Here is a 20,897-nt window from a genome sequence, read left to right as displayed (position 1 = left end):
GAACGCGGCTGGCCTGCCAAAAGGGCCGTTACACGTCCATTTCGATGTAAAACGTTGCCACGCAAATATTTTCGACTACTCTTCAAAGTACCACACATGAGTTCTCCATCTTTTACCTAAGATTTAAGATCGCTGCCTGAATTTCAATTTTGTTCTGTGGACCTTTTACCTTCGAAGGTCGAAAAGATTCGACACTTTGGGTGTATAGAACGTCGTAGAGCGCTGGAGATAAGAAAAAAATAAAGAGATCAACCTTCCTGACACGATTCCATCGTTACTTATATACTTAAATTTCTATCCTTTAAACCAGTGTTTATTCGCTCCCCCTACTTTTCGATTAGTTAATATATTCCAAGCTTACCCTTCAAACCCAGTCATTGACGATTAGAGGTTGCTTAAATTCTCCCCCTTTAATCTAATCTGCTGCCGTTTTTCGAAAAACTTTCCAAACTCATCCCTATTCCTCGTTGAAAGACGTATCTCGACAAATCTATCAAGAGTAAATCATTTTAAACTGATCGTCATCCTTCAGAGCAGTCGTAGGCTATCACGGCATAGACGTCATCGACGAGAATCGTGAGCGTGCATCGTTTTCACCTAAAACTAGCATCCACGGGGACGAGGAGCGTGTCCTCCAGGGAGGAGAAATTGTCCCGACGTCACCGAGGGTGGGTGGTTGCGAACGAGGAGCTCGTAAACGTGGTGGTCGTCGAGCTACACACACTACCAGCCATCTAGAGCAACGGAGAGAGGAATAGAGCGAAAGACGTGGGATAGCCAAACGCTGGCCAACGTAGGCAGCTCGGCCATCGGTAGGTGGTAGTTTGCGCTTCGCGGGTGGAAAAGCGGGCGCAAATGCTAATGAGCCTCGGTTTACGGGTAGTAGCCGGTGGTAGAGGGGGCGAACGATCGAAGGGTGAGAGGAGAAGGGTGTCGAAGGTCGATGGTGGTCGACAGGGATGCGGAGAGGAACGGGAAGGCAAGAGGGCGTAGCGGAAACGCCTACGAGCCGCTCGATTGGCCGGCGTCCGAATGGCGTCCTGGGGGACGCGTGGCGTCGCGACGCCGACCGTCAGCTACCACCGACCAGCCACCTTCGTGCACCCCCTTCGGTGCTCTCGTCCTCGGCGACGAGGTCGACGCGAGAGCCGCGTCGTCGCGCGAGTCTTCTCCGCGAGGATGGAGCAGCTCGCCCAGTTCGTTTCCAAGAGCTTCGACAACGCGGCTGGCGAACACGCGCCATGCAGAACAACCACCGAACGACCTCCGTCCGCGAGGATCACCCTCAGTGTCGCGCATTTGCTCGGCGATTCTGCGGAGAACGATGGCAGTACGTCTTCCTTATTCTTTGGAGGTTTACTTTTACATCCCTGGAACCTCGTCTGCTGGTTTACGTGTATTTTCTTGGTGGATCGGTTTGAGATGGTTGTCACGTGGTTCGATCGTGGTTGAGTTTCATGTGGTCGCATAGTTGTGAAGTTAGATATGGTTGTCCGTGGTGATGGAAAAGGTGAGAGGTTGTAGTTATGGGAATGTGGAGATTGGTCAATGGAAGTAGGTGGTTTGTGCAGTTTTACTCGGTTTGTAGAGGTTGATGTAACAGTTAATTTTTTGAGGAGATTTTGGTTTGAAGAAGTTACCAAGTCATATGGTATATATTTATTTCTTAAGAAATCTTAACTCTCCAATGACGATCATTGTGCGGAAAGTTTACACGTAGCCAAACTTCGTGATTTCAATTTTAGTTTGACGAGGGCACGAATGAAATAGACGTTTAGGTGTTAAACAACGTTAAGGAATTAAACAAAGGGTTAAGAATGCAAATAGATGATGGTAAAATCTTCCTTTCCCTTGAACAGCGAAGTTTCTTGAACAGGGAGAAAGAGTCAAAGAAATATTCTGCATACCTTTCTGCCATCGCACAAAGTTTCAACAGATCTCTTTTTCCTATTCAGTGAATTGATAATCAATTGATCCTCGTGCACGATTCGCTTCCCACTGTTTGTTTCCAAGAATATCGCGAACGTGCGCTTCATTCCTCAAAGATGATGTCAAACAAACTGTTCCCACGGTGAATCTTGAATCCTCAATTTGAAAGCAGACTCTGGGAAATATAATTTTACACTTGAAATCTACATCAGGAATTTCCAAGAATCCTTTCAATATTTTCGAATAACAATCTCTTGCGTTTGCTTATGGCTGTCTTATATTACTCAATCGTTCGTAATATTTGCTTCTAACATTACGATAAGATTAACCAGCCTTGTCTAATCAAATCTAAACACGCAAACGAAAATTTCCCATCGCCGATATCTCTTCTTCCTTTTCTTCTTCACTTCCCTAGTCAAAATCTTAATTCGTCCTAACATTCGGTAGATGAAACAAATTTCTGTCTACTTCTTACTCTTTTAATTACGACTACGAGGATATGAATTTGTATAATTCTACTGATTAACGATATTTGTCTGAAGAAGAACGTAATGAGGTGTTCAGACACTGATTTCTGGCAATGGTTCTCCAGATGTCGGTGCAGGGACGAGCGAATCCGCTCAAGATCCATCGAGCGTCGAGGCGAGCAGCGTGGATGAGCCGCCGTCGCCGGAAGGCCGCCTCCAACCGGAAGATCTCTCCGTTACGACGAAGAGCAAGGAGGCGAAGGACGTGGTTAACACCGTGGACAGCCTTCCGCCTCTAAAGACACCGGAATTAAAGCTCTCCGTAAGAAAATTGCTAGGATGCAGCCCGTCGCCACCACCGATTTCGAGAGATCGATCAGCTAGCCCCGAAAATTGTGTCGAATTGAAAAGTCAAGCTTCTAACGAAACGAAATCGTCGGATTTGAAGCTACAGTCGCAGGTTTCGAGGTCTTTGATGCAGGGACAGGAAGAAAGTACGAAAGGTAACGTTGAATATAAATAACATTATATAGCCTTTTAACTAGCTTCCCGTATTTTTTAGTAATTCATTTTATTCGTGTCGTGCTAAAAAGTGTTGACAATGACATACAAATTAATTCTGCTACGTCATTTGTTTTTCGTGCCTTGAGTTTCAAGGAAATATGAAACAATCATTGGTCTTAAGTTTTAAATTCCTCAAGATTTATTTACGGCCATTCTGTGGAGTATTTAATTCGTTTTTCTCGTTGTTAGAAGAAGAAGAAGAAGAAGATTGTCTCGTTATATTATTATTTGTGTATAATCTTGCAAACTGTACAAAGATAATTTTGTATCTCCCATGGTACGACTGGTGTTTTGAAGGATTCCAAAGGACGTTTCTTAATTCGTTCTTGTTTCGATAGTAAGAAGGTCAGGAACCTCTGGACGAATTCCGTGGCCCGACACGTATCGTCGGAGGGTTCGATCTTCGTTTATAATTCAGCACGTCGTCCAATAAAGCTCAGAAGTGATTGGGAATAGCTGACCGTTCACAACGTAACGATCACCGACCTCCAATTCTACCCACATTCCAAGTCGACTTCAATAACAGCCGTTCCCCGTCCACCACTTGCACTTTTTCTTCTCCTCCCTCCTCGCCACTCTCTTTTGTCACGTCTTCCATTGAAACCAACTCCCCTTCCAAGAAATAAGAATTTTCTTTAAACATCTCTACGATACTCTAATTTCCCTTGATTGCATTCTTTCGCTACAAAGAGAGTAAATTTTAAAATAGTCGTATAAAGATCAATTCAGTAACATTCTCTTAATTTTCTTCGTTTGAGTTACGACAATTATCGATACGGTTCAATTTGAATCTGTTGTCTCGTTCGCGGTACTCAGATTCGGGATACACTTGATAATATCGAACGTACACGTTGAATTGCTCTTGCAGAGCATTCTGCGAGGATGCGGAGAACAGTTACGTTTCTCTTAAAAGGTTAACACTGTGTAGTAGTTATATTATGTTCACTGTTTATCTAGTCCTTGTGCTTATTTCGATTCAAGCAACCAGCTACTGTACGTTTTATCGCGTCTTGTAACAAGATCTCGACAAATTGTGCTTCAACCTCTACGACAAATTCTAACATAGCCAGAATCGTCGTGTTCGAAAATAGCCAAGAGACACGCGTCTGCCAAAAGACGCTCCAAAATCCCTCAGAAAAAGTCCAAAATTCACTTTCGCGTTATAAATCTTGGAGTCTCGTAATTTACAGCACGTCAAGCGATCGGTGACAGCGGTCACGGCGGGCAACAGTAGGAGAAGGATGGTCGGTTGGATAAAAAATGCAATCGACAGGCTGGACGTTACATACGCGCGGATTAAATTGGATCGAAAGAGGACGGGGCACGGTCGGCTATAGCGAATGAAAATCACGTTTAAAAACTGACGCGTTCAAGTAACGCCAACGCGGATTCCTCGCCGCGATAACTCGGCGTCTATTGCGGCCGGAGCTCGCATGAATTTATGGTTTAATATGCGGCCCGCCGCGTTAGTTGTGTACGCCCCCTAACACGCGGCTCTTTTGCTTCGCAGAGGGTGGAGAAAAGGGAGGAGAGCAAGAGTCCGTGTTCTCTCTCTCTTTCTCTTTTCGCTGCTCTTTTCCGCCTGTATCTCTCCGGGGCCCATAACTTTTCCCGATTAAGCGCAAATCAAAAAGCAATCTGCCCGGCCGGCAGCCATCAGACGCGCCCAAGTAAAACCATAAATAACCGCGAGTTGAAGAAGCGGCAAAGGATCGGAGGAAAACTCGTTCGACTCTTTGGTTTCTAGAAAAAGCTGGAGTAGCGGGTTGAAGGCTCTTATCTTTCGTGTTTTGTAGTTCAGGTTCGAGCAATGAAAGTTTTGAAGGTGTCGTGAAACGCGAGTTAAAACGAGCCAACGGAGTGTGGGTTCTGATTTGGAAACAGAATTTCAATTGTAAATCTCAATTCTATTGGATTTTATGGATATGTATTCAGAGTTATATTGTAATCTCGAGAAGATTAGGATAATAGGATATATAAAAGCGCTAAAGTTGATAACAGCGGAGAACGGAATTTATTCAATCACCCTGATAAATAGAAATAAGTGAACAAGCTAATCACGGCAGCCACTTGTGAAAGTCATGCCTCGATGTACCGATATACAGGAACTTCATTCTCTTATTTTCGAAAAAAGACTTTGCGAATAGATGAGAAGAATCTCCGTTCCAAGTTCAAATTACCAGACTATCATTTCGAAATTCATAGAAACCAGAATCTAATTTTCCTTGCACATCCAATTGCAGTAGACGCGATTTCGCGTGGCGTGCGACGTCCATAGCAGACAGGAGAATGGAAACGATATCTCACGACTTACGATGAGGAACGACGGGCTGCATGACATAACAAATATCACTGAAAGAAAGTGGTCTGTGTCGCAGTAGATCACTACGTTTCTCGGCCAGCCACTTAGCCTCGTTTGCTGTCGACCTGACCCGTGTCCTCGCGCACGCGTTTCCTCTGCAAATGGCCATCGCCGATGGTCCTACCGCCGTTTCCGCTTGACCCCTGGTCAAAGGTCGTGCATCGATGTTTACGGCCCCTAAGCTCGTAAGTTTTTGAAGCATGGCTATGGTTGTTAGAACGTTACTGGAATTTTCCCCGATATTTACAGTACAACCCTTGGTTACACCCTGGTGAATCTTCATCGAGCAGGTTTTAGGTGGTCGTGAAATATAAATGACACTTCGATCGATGATTTGCGCAGTCTAGAATTACCTACGTGTTACATCATGCTGGAAATCATCGAGATAATTATCCACGGACTGTGGACTGGGTGGACAAATCTCAATTTAAGTTTCATTTCTTCAGTTCCAATCATGAGAATATGAATTTACATTATATAAACATTGGTAGTGTCCGATTGTTAATCTTGTCTTTATCAAACTATCCCTTAATACTCTCCTCCCATAGAAACTTTTATAACGAGTAATCTGTTTAAGATAATTTAAAACCAATTCCTCCCTAAATTTGTCTACATAAAACGATCGCTTCTTCCTTCCATAAAAATAACAAATAAAATGTTAATTTCTTGAACGTTAACATCTCTCCAATATTCCAACTCTTTTTATAAAAAGAAGAATCTTCCTGCGAAATCTCTTTATCCGAGACAAAACAAAAAACACAAATCTTCGACCATTTCTTGCCAAATTACTTTCTTGCCAAACGATTCACGGAAAGTTTCACGGCTGCGTGCCATATGCAGTTACAACGTGGACGCGACTAGCGAGGGGGTTAACCAGGATTGTCCCGACGCTTTTATACGCCTAATGGCTGCGATATCCCGACTCGTTTCGCGAGGGTGAAAAAATACAGGGACTCGGCCACGATCGGCGAGCTGGTGCACGAAGGGAGTCGAGGGTGGTTTGACTGGATCAGGCCAAGAGGGCAGCGCTCTTAGTAATCGAATTAGCGACCCCTCGTGTCCGAGTGTGATTGCTTCGGGTTTTCCAGGAGGGTTTCGCTACTAGCCACCCTCCCTTTTTCTTCTGTTTCTCCAGTTTCTCTCTCGTTTCATCCTTCTAGCATTGTCTTCCCGATTTCGGCAATACGATATTGGCTTTGTTCGAACAACCAATTCGCACCTAAGATTCGCTTGTTACCATTTCTAGACCCACGTTATTCGTGCACGGAAAACTTTCGCAGCTTCTATACTTTTGCAAGGTATTGTTATTACTATACCTATCAATTCTAAATCATCATCAAGTCATATCCAAACTACCATGAAGCAGCGTAACGCTTTTAGAATCTCGTCATTCTCGCAGAAAGATCCAATTGTAAACTGGATAGTTCGTGGAAAGAACAAGTCGTCCATAAAATTGTTGCCCACAGAACTAATAAACTCGTAGCAACGAGTCGTAGACTCGATATCGTTAAAACGATCGCAACAACACGGGAGACAACTAGAAACGCAGACAGGCTAGAGGGGGTGACGAAAACCGTATAAACTGGTGGGGATAGTTTGATGATGAAGGGGCGGATGACGGGAACGACAACGGGTCCGGAAACCACGCGAGTTATTTTACTAGGAGGGGTTTTAAACCGCTGTACATATGGATGCGGGCTTCGCTCTGCCTGGCCTCCGATTGGATTACGTAGCTATGCGTTAATTGATTAAAGCGCGATACTGCGTCCTTGTAATTCCTCCTCGTTTTAATCGGAACACGGTTCCACTCTTTATTTTCTTTGTCCATCGATTTTTATTATTTTTCGTTCGTAATCCTCTGTCTTTCGAATTCTCCTCTGATGTCCTATTTTTTAAATGTTTCGCTTTTGCTTTTAAACTTTCGTCGCTACGCTTTTGCCTCCGTGTTTGTAATTTATCAGGTAAAACGAATGGCGAGCTTGCAAATATTATCAGTGTTTGTTTTCAGTTAACTGCCGCGGCTAATGAGAGGGAGGCGCGTTGTTTTGCTTTAGGGAGTGGATCGTTCTGTTGCCCGCCGGGGAGGGAGAAATTGACTGTAATCGATGGTAATTGACTTTGAATAATCCTACTAATCTATCTAATGAATTCTATCGATAACAGTTACGTTTACTTGCACGTGTAAAGACATACAAATCCGCGATCTATGGTTACTACTTCTTTGTGCCTTTACGTGGCTATCGTAAGGTATGAACAGGTAACGAGCGTCCTGTGTAGATCGTTGATCGACCAATTGAGAAACTAAAAGCGGACTGGATTTCCAGACTGCGTATACGTACATATATTATGGTTTGTACCATTTTTTAAATCTTTATATAAGGAAGATATTTTTCCTGGCGAAACCGGTTAAAAAGTCCGCTCTGGTATCTCTTGATCGCAACATTCTACCATTCACAAAAACTTGAAATCAACCGTTCTGATCCACTTGCAAATGCTCAAACCGACCCGACGAACTTGAAAATCTTCGTCAAACATCGTTAATGATCGGTACAAACGTGCGACTCGCTTAAGATCCATCTTTACGGAGGTGGAAATGTCGACGGACAGATGCAGAAAGGCCGAGAGGGAGTGATTAAGGTGGCGCGGTGAAAGAGGGAGAAACTAAACAGTCGGATAGAGGGGTGGAAGGGTAACTAACGATCCCGTACAAGGCTGCGTAGCTCACCACTTTGCTAAATTATATAAATCACGTCCCCTTCGTCAAGGGCTCTTACGCGAGACGCTTAATCCACCCCTCTAACGCCTCCTCTGCCTCTGTTCTAGCTACGGACCTCCTTCTGAGGATCTCCCATCGGCAACACCTTCGTCGGAGTTCTACTCCGTAGTTACTTTGCATTAAGCAGCCATTAATTAGATCGCACGCCCGTTAATTATCCCACGGCCGTCTCTTTAACTCGTTGCGGCTCTTTTGGTGCCAGGGTCTTGAAGCTAGTTTTTAAGATCGTCTCCGGGATGACCGGGGAAATTAGCGTCAGTTGACAGGGAGAAGATAATTAGTCCAAGGTTGGACCTTTCTTCGAGACGATTCGGTCGATTAAGGTGCTGACGCGGAGGATGCGGTTATTTTGTGAGTTAAATTAGGTTTGAGCGCCTGTTTTACGGCCTTCTTTTTGGAACGTGAAGACTTTTATTGGATTGACTCGTCGGTACTTGGAAACATATTTCAAGGGGTGCGAATGCAAAAACATTTCGTCGTCGTTCCAAGTTGGAACTTTAGATTTCCCTATTTCTTTAAGTCTCCTGGTAAACAAGCGGTTATGACTGCAATGGAATAATAATCGAGATGTGTATTTTTATCGAATTTCAAAATCGCAGCAATTCGTCTCGACTTATGTTAATCTGCTTATTGATGGGGAAAACGACTCGACTTTTCCGAAGAAGCAGAGAAGAATATGGATTGTACAAGAAGAAAGAGACATAAATCGTACTCCAAGGAGACGCGTCTCTGATGTCGACTAATCGGAAGTTCTTCTCGTCGTGTAATTTGAATAAGATTCTCGTAAGGGGAAGGAATTTATGTTGATGCCGGCCAGACCGGAAGAAATGACCTGTGAACGATTCGCTGAGATTAATTCTGAATCTTCTCCTGACCGCTTTTGCTGTTCTTGAATTAATCCTCGTAAAACATCTGACTCACCTAAATTTCCTAGCTCCACTATCAATTTTTACATCCATATGAATAATAAAAGAAGACGGAATAAAATTACGAAAAGTATAACAAACGGTTGCATCGATCGTGTGTTGCGAATTTGGAAGCTGACATATTTTCTGAAATATTTCCTAGGATCGAACTGCCGTAACAGCGGAAACGGAAACGGGAAACAGAGAAGATCTCGAACGAATTTCACTTTGGAACAATTGGCTGAATTGGAAAGGCTGTTCGATGAGACGCATTATCCTGACGCGTTCATGAGAGAAGAACTGAGTCAGAGACTCGGTTTAAGCGAGGCGAGAGTTCAAGTCTGGTTTCAGAATCGACGTGCCAAGTGTCGCAAGCACGAGAGTCAATTGCATAAAGGTGAGCTACAATGAAGAATACGATCAAGCCGATAGATGATCGCTTCCAAAACAGCCAGCTAAGTGTCCTAAAAATTTTCTCGAAATTCCTCATAAACCTCGCACAGATCTTCAACGATCCTATCAACCTCACAATCCTGTATCCTACTATAGTATGGGTAAATATAAGTTCCCATAAACGCACAAAGACACTTGCAAACTAATTATTACATATATTTATATGTAGGTTTGGCAGTAACAAAAAGGTTTGATGTAGCAGGTGGAATGGTGCTGGCTCCTCGAAGTCCGCCAGCGACCTTGGAACCGTGTCGAGTGGCGCCGTACCTGCCGGCCTTGAGGTTGCACCCCCCAATGCAAGGTGCCGGTGGCAACATGACCACCGCGGCAGGTTCTGCGTTCGACCCAGCTGTCCTCCATTACGCGGCAGCCGGCGGTCTTTTCTGTCTTCCACCACCGCCGCCTCCGCCACCGACGTCCAGTCATCCGCACCCTCATCCCCTGAGTTTGGCGGCTTCGTTGGCTGCGGCCGCAGCACGTTCCAAAAATAGCAGCATCGCGGATCTGAGGCTGAAGGCCAGACGACACCAGGAAGCACTGGGACTCGACAGGCCTGCGTAAAACGAAAAAACTCCGACTTCGAAGTCGACTAACAGCGATTGTTGCTGTTTCCTTGCACGGTGGTGAGTATGGTATCGTTCAGAGAGTTTCTCCGTATGATTCATTGGCTTCCGAAGTTTATTCGAAGATTATTTCGACGATAGGAAGCGTCTTCGATCTTGCAGAATATTTTCTTCCATTCACTTTTTGGTGTGGGAAGTAACAGGGGTGGTTTGGAGGGGAAAAGTTTGAGATCGGATAAAGTAGAGTTCTTTTGGAATGGTGGAATTATTTCAGAAGAATAAAGTTGATCGTAGCCGACTCACCACCGTTGTGAAACTGTGCAGGTGAATATTGATTCGCTTAGAGTATTTGGCAAGAACTTGACTTCTTGGTTGTCGAGTGTTATCAAGATACTCGCTTCACGTATTCAATATTCTAACAATAACGAAGAGATGTTCTTTCCAAGTAAATCATCTTTCATTCTTTTGTTTTATTTCATTCTTTTACATCTATCGTAGCTATTTTTTGACGATTTGGTGAAGCTCTGCAAAATCGTGATGCAAGGATACTCGTCAGCGAGACAGCTGCATCAGTTCGTGTCCGAGAAGTACAAACGGAGACTCGATGTGTATAAAGTGAACAATTTCCGGGAGAAGTGTGTATTATACATATAATATAAAGTATTATACATAAATATAAATAGTCGAGGGTCAGTAGTAGCTGGGCTTGGAAATAACGAGTCGGTGAGAAGTTGCATCCGTCGGAACGGTCGAAATTTCTCATTCCGAGACGAATAAATTCTTTGTATTTCGATTTCTATTTTCTTCGTTGAACCACGAAGTGAATATCAACGAAATTCTGAAAATGCATGGAACGATGTTGTAGAATGATGGGTGTGAAAAATTCAGAGATTTCGATAGGTGTCTAGCGTCTCCAGGCGATTAAAACGAATTCGGCGATGGCGTGTTGAGGATACATGATTGTTCTTGAATACATGATTGTCACACTGTATACTATTAGCTTTAAAATATATAAACTTAAATCTTGTGCGAGTCGTGCATCATTTATTGCTCACTATCCTGACCTACGACGATTTTCTAATTAACGAGTCTAATCAAAAACCTAATTAAAAACCAAAAGAATTCTTCCACTTATTTCATATCGAACCAACCGGGTGCAATGGATTCTCTTAACACGAAAACAGCATCCTAAATCGCGAATTCTCTGCTTTCTCAGCGTTGGTAACGAGCTCGTGCTCAAGCCATCCAACGACAAATCGCGCGTCCTAGAACCACCGTCCAAGACATAATTCTTAAGGATGATTCACGGCTGGTTGGACAGAAGGACTTTTGGTAGCCGCGATGCCGAAGCGCCCCCGGGACGCTGGCCAGTGGTATCGTCGTCGGGGCGCTAATGCAATAACGCTTTGGTACGCGGATAAATCAAGTCGGCCGAATCGTTCCACCCAGTCCTGTGCCATCTAATCGTGTTACCCCTCTCGTCTCCCGGGCGCCATTACAACCCATTACATCTACCTCCTGCTCGTACGTTAGAACGTTACTTCTTTAAGGTTTCTTTCATTTTTTAGTCCCTTTGCATCTTCTGTAATATCTTTTTGAACACATTAACGATTTTAGTGGCAGAATTCTATCATGGACCGGTTAACACGATCGTTTTCGTTCGACGGAGAAGAAGATGAAAGGAGAGGATTTGCTAAATACTGGAAACAATAAAAAGTTGTAAAGTTTAATATTAGATTTTTTTTAGACACTCGACGAGCCGCGTTGTTTCGCGATTCGTTAATGTATTTTAATAGGAGAACTTTGGAAGCGTCCGTGTTTTGCAGGTAAATCAAGCGGGCGAATCAGTTGGAAACGCAGCGTCGCGTAATCGCGTTAGCCGGGATTCATTCTGGACGCTCCCGAGGGCGTCGTTATTGTCCTATCCGTGCGCGTTCGGTCGTACCGTTGCGAAACGCTACGCTCGCTCGATAGAAGCATCTGATTAAAAAACAAAACGACTCCGGAATTGCTCGACGACTCGGTTTTCAAACTATAATTTCACCCAGTCCAGCTAAAAGCTTCGAGTTTCAGTTGTATCTAACGGATCTAACAAATCTTTCTTTCAACGATATATGAAACTACCATAAAGAGAGGGAGAGACTACCGGCAAAGATTGCGTAAAAATGATCGATTCACCGGAAAGTGAAAAACTTGTACTGAAAACGTATCGGTAAATATTGAACGTGCGAAAGCATCGCTTCTCGCAAACGGATCGTTGGACACGAATGATCGATTCAACCGTCGCGATCGTCATCAATTCAACCAGACGAATTGTCACCCAACAGAGATTTACGCCAGGCAATGACCCCTCGATTCCCTTATCGTGAATAAAATAAAGCTCGTACTCGAGCAACGAAATGAATTTCAAGGGTGTATAAGAGGAAAAAGAGGGTAAGGGAGAAGAAAAGGCGTTTCGTCGCTTATTTTAATCCGAGTTTAAAGAACTCTTCTCTTTCCCGCTGCTCGTAAATTGGCCGTCGTTTGTCTGCCGCCAAGGGGTACCATGCGGCTGAAAATCTGCCCTGACAGCGGAAAAACGTCGCTACCCTCCTGGTCCCCCGAGGAACCAGCGCGATTCTACTATTTAGGCTGTACACATTTGTATAGGAATGTCCCTTTCGAGGTCTTAATACGATCTTGATCGATCTCGTCGTTAATGGTATTGATATCCAAGTTTGATTACACTGGATTAGGGATAGAACGGTGGCTCGACTTTAACCGAGATTGTTACGGTGTAATACTGTTATTACGATTGCTCGAAAGTGACGTCTATGTGGGATTATACCGTTACGTGATGGTATTCTTATTCCGATTAACATAAAACCAGGCGTTGTTATAACAGTTATGACGTAATGGACTAACTTAGATTAAACGCAATTGCAGGAAATTCGTGCAGAATTACAGTTGTTCTATATTAGATCGTACTTCTTTGTTCATTCGCAATTTATCGAAAAACGAATCGGTTGCAGTAATTGGCTGAGTGGTCGCGACTCGACGTTTCGACGGCGAGCAGCAGCGATTGGAGAACGCAATATCTTCTTATTGTACCGTGGCGCGCTATTACTACTCGTGTACGTACTTATTGTACTTCGTAATCTGTTCACCGATTCTTTTTCTCCGGAAACCTGTCGTGGATGCGAAATTAATCACAAACACCGACGATACATGCAACGAATTAACTCGCACCTCTCGACTTAATTAATTAAACGCATAAAATCGAGTAACTACTTCTTCCATACATCCAGTAATTATACACATATTTGAGATTGAATTAACGAAACTATAAATTAAGATATGAATATTCCAACTTTTTACGCGTAACGACGACGTACAACCACCGTAGCATCCAGTCGGACCAGTAACGGCGATATAATGTCCCGCGAAAACCAGCGACGATCATCAATTACCAGTTGCCCTTCGTCGAAAAGTCGACGAGTCGAAAGCGTAGAATAATCACGCGGGGAATGAAAATGGATTGTTGCGGTTTCGCGGCCCCTTATGGTTGGTCACGATTTACGCTATGTAATACGGTTATCTCTAGAGTCATGGTGCATCTTCTGTCCGATTTGATCGCACATTTATTTATTCGATGCGAATCACGGCACGTAACTTGGACGCCGTACTACTGAAAATAGTAATCACCATTTTTCCGTGTTATCGCGTGTAATTTCTTACGGTAAAATCTGTATCGCCCCATAGAACGTATGCACGAGGATTAATGAATTAACGACGTAAACGAATCATTGGACCAGACCAATAATTCGTGATTAAATATTGCAGTTTCACGGTCGATACTTGGAATACAGGAATACCGACACCAAAAATAATTATCCACGACGACGACGACCTCCCCGGAGCCGGTTAAATGCGAATGTTTACCCGATTCCGAACGTGCACACCGTTGCAGGATAATCAATCGGTTAACCGACAAGCCATGAACGCGTAATGAGCAACAATTCGGTTAGTCGGGCTTCGAATAAATTATTCAAATTACACACCGTCGATTAACTCTATCGCGTGATTCTATTTCGACAGGAACCGGAAAAGAACGCGTCCAAACGTGGTAAATAAACCGAGGACAACGAATAGTAAAACGATTATCCTTTTGCCTTATTCGCGGTAATCCGATCGATTTACGCGAAAAGTAGAGTTCGAACGAAATTTCAGTCAATCCTCGATTGAGTAAATCTCGGCGGATCGAATCTACCTATTCTGATCGAGAAATTATAGATATTAAGAAGAATCAATGAACTCTCGTCATATAACTTACATTCTATACGACACTATGTTGCATTTCAGTTCTTAGACAGTCGAGGGTGTCAGTGGACGGTTTTATTAAATCCAAGGTAATACAATAGCAGACGAGATGAGGATTTTTTGGGTAAACGTAGTCGTATTTTAATAACAACGACGCTACTAAACTTAGGCTTCGCAATACGCGAAGAAGAGGAAGAGAGAGAGAGAGAGAGAGAGAGAGAGAGAGAGAGAGAGAGAGAATTGGTGGTATTCCACGGCCGACGAATAGCAATCGTGCACGATATCGCGATTTACCGGAAGGCAAATATGTATCTGACCATGATGCATAAAATAATAATGCCAGTGACTGCGAGAAATTCGGCTCTTGCCGCGAAAGCTTGGTGTAGCTCGACGAGGTCGAACAGGAGGGATGCTGAAGGGGTCAGGAAGAGTTCGGTGGGAAGCGAATGGACCAAGGGATGCAAGAGGAAAGACGCTGCCTCTACACCCCCACCAGATATATCATCGCCTGGCAGTTATGTGTGTCATGAATTTTAGATTATCCTTGGATTAGATTAAGGGGCGGAGGTGGAAGGTGCAGTAGAGGCAGCCAACCAGCCCCTTGGTCCGCCAGTCAGTGCCGTACCATGGTAGCGATGTGCCCGCGTGAATTATTTTCCGGTCCTCTAACATCTCTTTCGCTCGCTCCACGATTGATTTCTAGTATCTTCCTAGCTACGATAGCAACTTTCTTGGGTATCATTTATAGCGTCCTGCCTTACTTATTTTATCCGTTGGAACGTTCTTTACCTGTTTTCGTAGAAGATTCTTTATCTTGGATTTTCTACGTGTAACGTTAGATTTCGCTTTAATGCCAGCAGAGAATTTTCGAATCTGAGCAAAACAATAGACTTTACGTTCCAATTATTTGCAAAATCCTTACTTGCAAATGAAAAGAGAAATCCCCTAAGGTCGATCAAATGTACACGTGCGAAGAAAAAAAGCAGAAAGTGATTTATGTCTGAACTTTCAAAACTTTTACACCCGAAATCTGAACGTCCAAAGGAAAAACAAAATATAAATTTACCTGAAAACTTTCGCAACTGCGAAAACTCCTAAAACTCAGCTACAAATAGCCAATAAATATCTAAAGAAGAAACAAAGAGCGAACCCCTTCAAACACCCTCCGTCTCCTTAAAATACTCGCAGTATAGCGTACGCGTTAGAAAACCGAGTAGACAAGAGTAAAAGTAGGAAGGGGAGAAGAGAATGGAAGAAACGAGGAGCTAAACGGTGCCGCGGTGCTTGGACGGCTCCGGGGTGGAACCGATGCCGAATCAATTCGCGTAATAGTCTCTCGGGTGGCGGAGCGGGAAGGCAGGGGTTAAATCGACTGCAACTACCTCGTCCGCAGCCCCTTTTCTCCAACAGAGAAACGTGGAACCGCTCGGATACGGGCCATTACCACACCTGTCCCTCAAGTTTCGCCCCCGAAGAGAAGGAGATCAGCTCGAACGAAACGAGCCAGCCTCTAATGAAGAGAAGCAATCACTTAAGCCGGCCGTTAGACCGATCGGACGTGGGAACGCGTTTTATCCAGCTCGAGCCACGCTTTTATGCGCCACTACGAGAAACGTTTATTGCCGTTTTACTGCATTGGAATGGGACATGCCATTCAGGATGCCTCTGATGGCCTTTAACGACGTTACGACCGAATTTTCCCACTTTTCTAACGGAATTTTAAATTGATGGAATATTGTTTATCGAAATAGCAGAGCTCGGTGTCTTTTCGCTTCGAAATTTTTAACTTTCTTTTGCAATCTTCCGACGTATCGATAAACGAGATTTTTCTTTTATTTAGTTTGAGAATTTTTATGAAATAAAAATGAGATTTCTACGAAATGCAGTACTTCACTATCCTATAATATATCTTATAATAAACTTTTTCTCATCTATAATTTCTGAATGAAGCGAAACTTGTGATTTTCGTGTTAGTTAATTAAACTTAGTGTAAAAAAATGTTGAAGACGTCTGTCGACCTTGAAGAGGGGGAAACGAGGGCGATGTGCGAAGGTCAACGTCCCATGGGTTCTCGAATCGCCTGACATTACTTCTTTCTCTAAGATCAATTTATCTTTCCGAATGATACAAAATGACTACTGCTGACTGCGTGACTTAATCGCTTTGTCACCTCGTCGCTGATCTATCTATTCGCAACAACTAATTCATTTCGTACGTCATAGTTCTTTAAATCTTTTCACAGGATTGAAGCCGAAACCACATGGTCTTCTTACCTTTGCATACATTTATTTCGAAAATGACAGGCGATAACGTCATCTAATAAATATCAACTGTGATTAAAAAAAAAAAAAAACAAAATCACGGGACAATCGAGCGAATAGAAAGAGGAGTAATTAAAAAAATAGATTCGGTAGAAAAGACTGGATAAAGGGATACATTCGCAAAGATTATGTTACACTCTTTTTATGCTATTATTCTTCAAGATTTATTTCCAATGGCATGGTCACGTAGCACACAGAGAGCCAAGAGAAAGTGATCGAGAGACGGATCGTTTCGATTGTGCGCGTGCATAGGTACAATAAATGTGTATCGACGAACATGGTCTGAACTAGACCGGAAACTTTTCCTCTCGAACTGAGAGAGGAAAGGATCTGGATACAGTTCTCTTCCGAACGTCGAAGAATTGTAAAACGCAACGATACAATTAGAGACTGAATTTCTTAAGGCTAAAACGAAAATAAAAGGTGACAATCCGTATTCTCTCTTGGCGCCACGATAATTCCATCATTACAGTTTCATGTACGAAACACATGCAGAGAGAAAATGAAAATAGAATTCACATCTGTTTTTAATCGTTGAAAGACATCTTCTGTACGGTCTTTGCGTGCTTACGTGACGCTTTATTCTTTTCTATGGCTCCTTTTTTCATTGTTAGTTTTGCTCCTTTTTATATCTCATTCTTCTTTGTTCTTGCTTTCATTGTTTTACAATAAAAAGCCGACATTTTTTGATTGTGGGCCCCGAGGATCGCAATTCCTACAGATGAAAAGTCGAACGATGACCCTTCCGTTCACCGATTACAACAACAATAATAATCGTAATTAATAATTATGTAATAAAGTGTCGAACGACAGCAATAAAATAAGATTTTCACCGATCACAATGAGATGATTGCCAGAAGCTTATCATACATCGGTAATACAATACTGAATAAAGTCAAGAATAGCGTGTCGCTCCTCTTTCGGGTTTTTGCATCGCTTTCGCTTTCCCCGCCTTTCTTATTTTAATCCTTTTTTCGAATTCAATGATTTCCCTGTCTATACATTGTATTACGTAACTCGAAATTCGCGATGCGAGAGAACAAATCGTTGGATGCTTCGTTTTCCTCGTTTTTGACGTATAAAAATTCGCAAACAAGCATTCGACAGCACCTTTTGTTGCACCTTGACAAGTGTGTGTCTATGTATGTGTGTGTTAGTGTGTAAGAAAGGAGGAAAAATAAGATATAGAGTCTCCCTATATTCGATATTTATAAGAAATTCATACAAAGAAGACTCACTTTTGCGATCACTAATCTTGAGTTTTCTCTATCTCTGTTAGATTTGTGTATATGTATATATATATACATATATATATTTATACATATATATGTAAGATGTGTGTGTATATATATATACATATATCACGTGTACTTAAGTACTAGGCAGTCAAGGTATGCAACAATAAAGAGAACACCGTTTTACGACTTTTTTTCTCTGTACCAAGTGCGAACACTGGGCAGAAGAATTCGCTGGCGCTTGCGAGACGCGAGAGAACAGAGAATCCAATTACCAGAAGATGTTTTCTGGTTGTTCCTGTTTTGTTCATCGTTAGAAAAAAAGAGCCTTCGTGCCGCAAGGATAGGATAATCAGGTACTAGGAACAGCCCCACGAAGTTCCGATCCTTTGGGCGAAAGAAAAGGATTTTTGCTTTCCCTTCTTTTCTCTTTGACAAATGACCCAATCGAGAAGAACTTGACGCGATCTAGAAGCGCATCTTAGTAGAAAGCTAGATCATACTTCTTTCTGCCTATCTTTAAGATGAAAAATATATAAAATAGTCCAATAAACAATTACATAACAAAGAAGAATTCAGTATATCTCTTCCCGCGGTACAAAAATTTTAAAACGTTGCACACGTTATTCACGTTTCTCGATTGGAATGGAAATATATTATATACGCACACACGACATGCAAGCACACACAGAAACACGCAACACGCACATACATACATATAGAAAGACATACACGAATACGTCTACTTTACAATTTAGGGAGTAAGATTTGATTCTTCAGCCACGATCAATCATGTTAAAAAACTAAATTAATGATTTAATCATTGAATCTGCTCTATGATAAAATACAAACTAGAATATAAAACGAGCGATTTTGTATACGTATTTTTAGAGAACAATATGATAAAGGACATCCTTAAGTTAAGGATGACGAGGCTACCGTTAATTATAAGTGAATAGTGTTTACAAAAGTCCCAAAGGATAAGAACTCCCTCCAAACACTGCCCGCACGAAACAGCATGATTAAATATAATACACATCGTATAATAATTACAATAATATAGTATTAAGAAATATTACGTTAATAGTTATTTAACCACATGTATGGCTCAGTCTATTACGCTAGTCTCATGCAACAACAACAATAAAGATACAACAATATATTTACTTCATGTTTGTTTCATTTAATTACTTATTCATTTTCACGTCTTTCTTCTTCTATGTTTTATTTACTTTGCAATCATTCTGTGTATTCTTTCATGCATTCTTTTACTCTCTCTCTCTCTCTCTCCCTCTCTCTCTCTCTCTCTCTTTGCAAATAGAAAAAACTTGGAAATTTCTCAAATATCAATCAACTTCTCGTTTCCTCCTCTCTTTCTTCTTTATAATAATTAATTTACTTTGATATAATATTATGTATAAATAGTCAATTCTTTTTTTGTTCGTGACACTTTACTTTTCCACTCACTGTCGTAATCCATTATAAATTTAATTAGTCCTTATCTTGAGTGAAAGTTCCGAGCAATAATAAATAATAGCGAGCCACGTGAAATCTCGACGAGAGTCGTTGACAAAGTATTTTCTTTACACAAGAAAATTATATATGCTATTATATTTACAACGATACACAGGACACTGTGACAACATGTATAACAAGTATTCTTTCATTGAAAATTCCATTTCTTTATAGCATAAAATTGAATAGGGATAACCTGAGAGAAGTCTATTATAAATCGTGTACGCATCTGTGTCTGTGTTCACTTGTGTATCACTGAAAAACATTCTGCTTCTAGCTTAGGAACTATTTAAAAAAAATATATATATGTATATATAAATATATATCTCGAGTGTGTATATGTATGTTAAATCGAATATGTTATTTAAACACTAGTCAATTCAGTAACAAAGATAAGTGACAATGTGAAAAAAATGATTTTAGTGATGACGTTCGCTTTGTATTATTTACAATACAACATTGAGATTGTAATAAAAGCAAGCAATAATAATAGCGTGTAGTAATAATAAGAATAAGAAAAATATATCTTGTTTAAATATTTCTGTGAAACCTAGATAAAGAAAATTTATAGACTCTAGTCGATAAATCGCACATGGCTCGTTTTTGTTCTTTCCTTAAATCTTGTTTACTTCCAAGCCCTTAAGTAATTATAAAAAATAGTAATATCACAAAAATGGCGCAGGCAGAGCAAGGAAAGGACCCAAAATGGGGATAAAGAGTAATGGCAACAAGGAAGTTGCCAATTGACAAACGTGGATCGAGTCAAAGGAGCGGTCACGAATGTACGTATATGATAAATCTTTCTGTTCTCTACGCAAAAGGTTCTGTTCTTCCTTCCTTTTTGCTTTTCCATACAAAACGACGAAAACAGAGACTGCACGTTTTATTTCTCGAGATCACGTGGAACTTCGTTAAAGTAGAAGTAGAACGTTAAAATAATATCTTTTTCTTCCATTTAGTCTATGATGACAATAAAAAAATATTCTCACTGCCGGACTGTACTTGTCACAAGCGTTGCTGTGATTACACGATGGTCTCTGTGCTTTTTGATCGAGCGGATGGGAATCGTTCGGCTTAAAAAAAGTGTCTTGAATTGGCCGAAAAAATCGCCTCGCTTATTATAAATGCGTAACAGATTCAACGCGTTTTCTTTTTCTTGTAATATCTAATCTCGCCTGCGCTAGTTCATCCTGCCAGTTTGTTTGTTCCTTTTTTTTTTTGTTTTTTTTATTAATAAAGTTTGATTGACAACAGTGACTCAACGACGATTAAATTAGTTCATTATCCAAGTTGAGCTTTTTTTTTCTTTACTTGTTCACATTTGCTTTTTGGAATACTTTTTGCAACAAATAAACAGAAAATAAAAATTACAGTTCACGTCATAGAAGTTCTAGAAATCGATTTCCGCGGCTTTTTTCTCGCAAAATTCACGACATTCGATAATATATTTACTATTACCTTTTACTTATTCATTTCTTATCATCAATGCATATAAACGCGTTTCCCGC

General features: G+C 41.6%; 1 protein-coding gene across 1 annotated transcript; it reads left to right on the top strand.

Annotated features, from left to right (window-relative positions):
• Positions 1–1,179: 1,179 nt before the first annotated feature.
• LOC138186442 (short stature homeobox protein 2) lies at positions 1,180–10,950 on the top strand. Its single transcript, XM_069126332.1, has 4 exons — positions 1,180–1,330; positions 2,522–2,899; positions 9,167–9,400; positions 9,656–10,950. The coding sequence occupies exons 1-4, from the start codon at positions 1,180–1,182 to the stop codon at positions 10,015–10,017; spliced, it is 1,125 nt and encodes a 374-aa protein (XP_068982433.1). The 3' UTR covers positions 10,018–10,950.
• Positions 10,951–20,897: the final 9,947 nt, after the last annotated feature.

Source organism: Bombus flavifrons, chromosome 13, assembly GCF_040668555.2.
Source record: "Bombus flavifrons isolate JBK064 chromosome 13, iyBomFlav1_principal, whole genome shotgun sequence".
In the NCBI taxonomy this organism is placed as follows: Eukaryota; Metazoa; Arthropoda; class Insecta; order Hymenoptera; family Apidae; genus Bombus; species Bombus flavifrons.
This window is presented reverse-complemented; position numbering and strand designations above follow the sequence as displayed.

Bases quoted from the DNA above. Each gene is read 5' to 3' on its own strand.
- LOC138186442 (XM_069126332.1), top strand. From the start codon at position 1,180: ATGGAGCAGCTCGCCCAGTTCGTTTCCAAGAGCTTCGACAACGCGGCT. The intron at 1,331-2,521 runs GTACGTCTTCCT...ATGGTTCTCCAG, and splicing joins TTCTGCGGAGAACGATGGCA to ATGTCGGTGCAGGGACGAGC. The intron at 9,401-9,655 runs GTGAGCTACAAT...GGTTTGATGTAG, and splicing joins CGAGAGTCAATTGCATAAAG to CAGGTGGAATGGTGCTGGCT.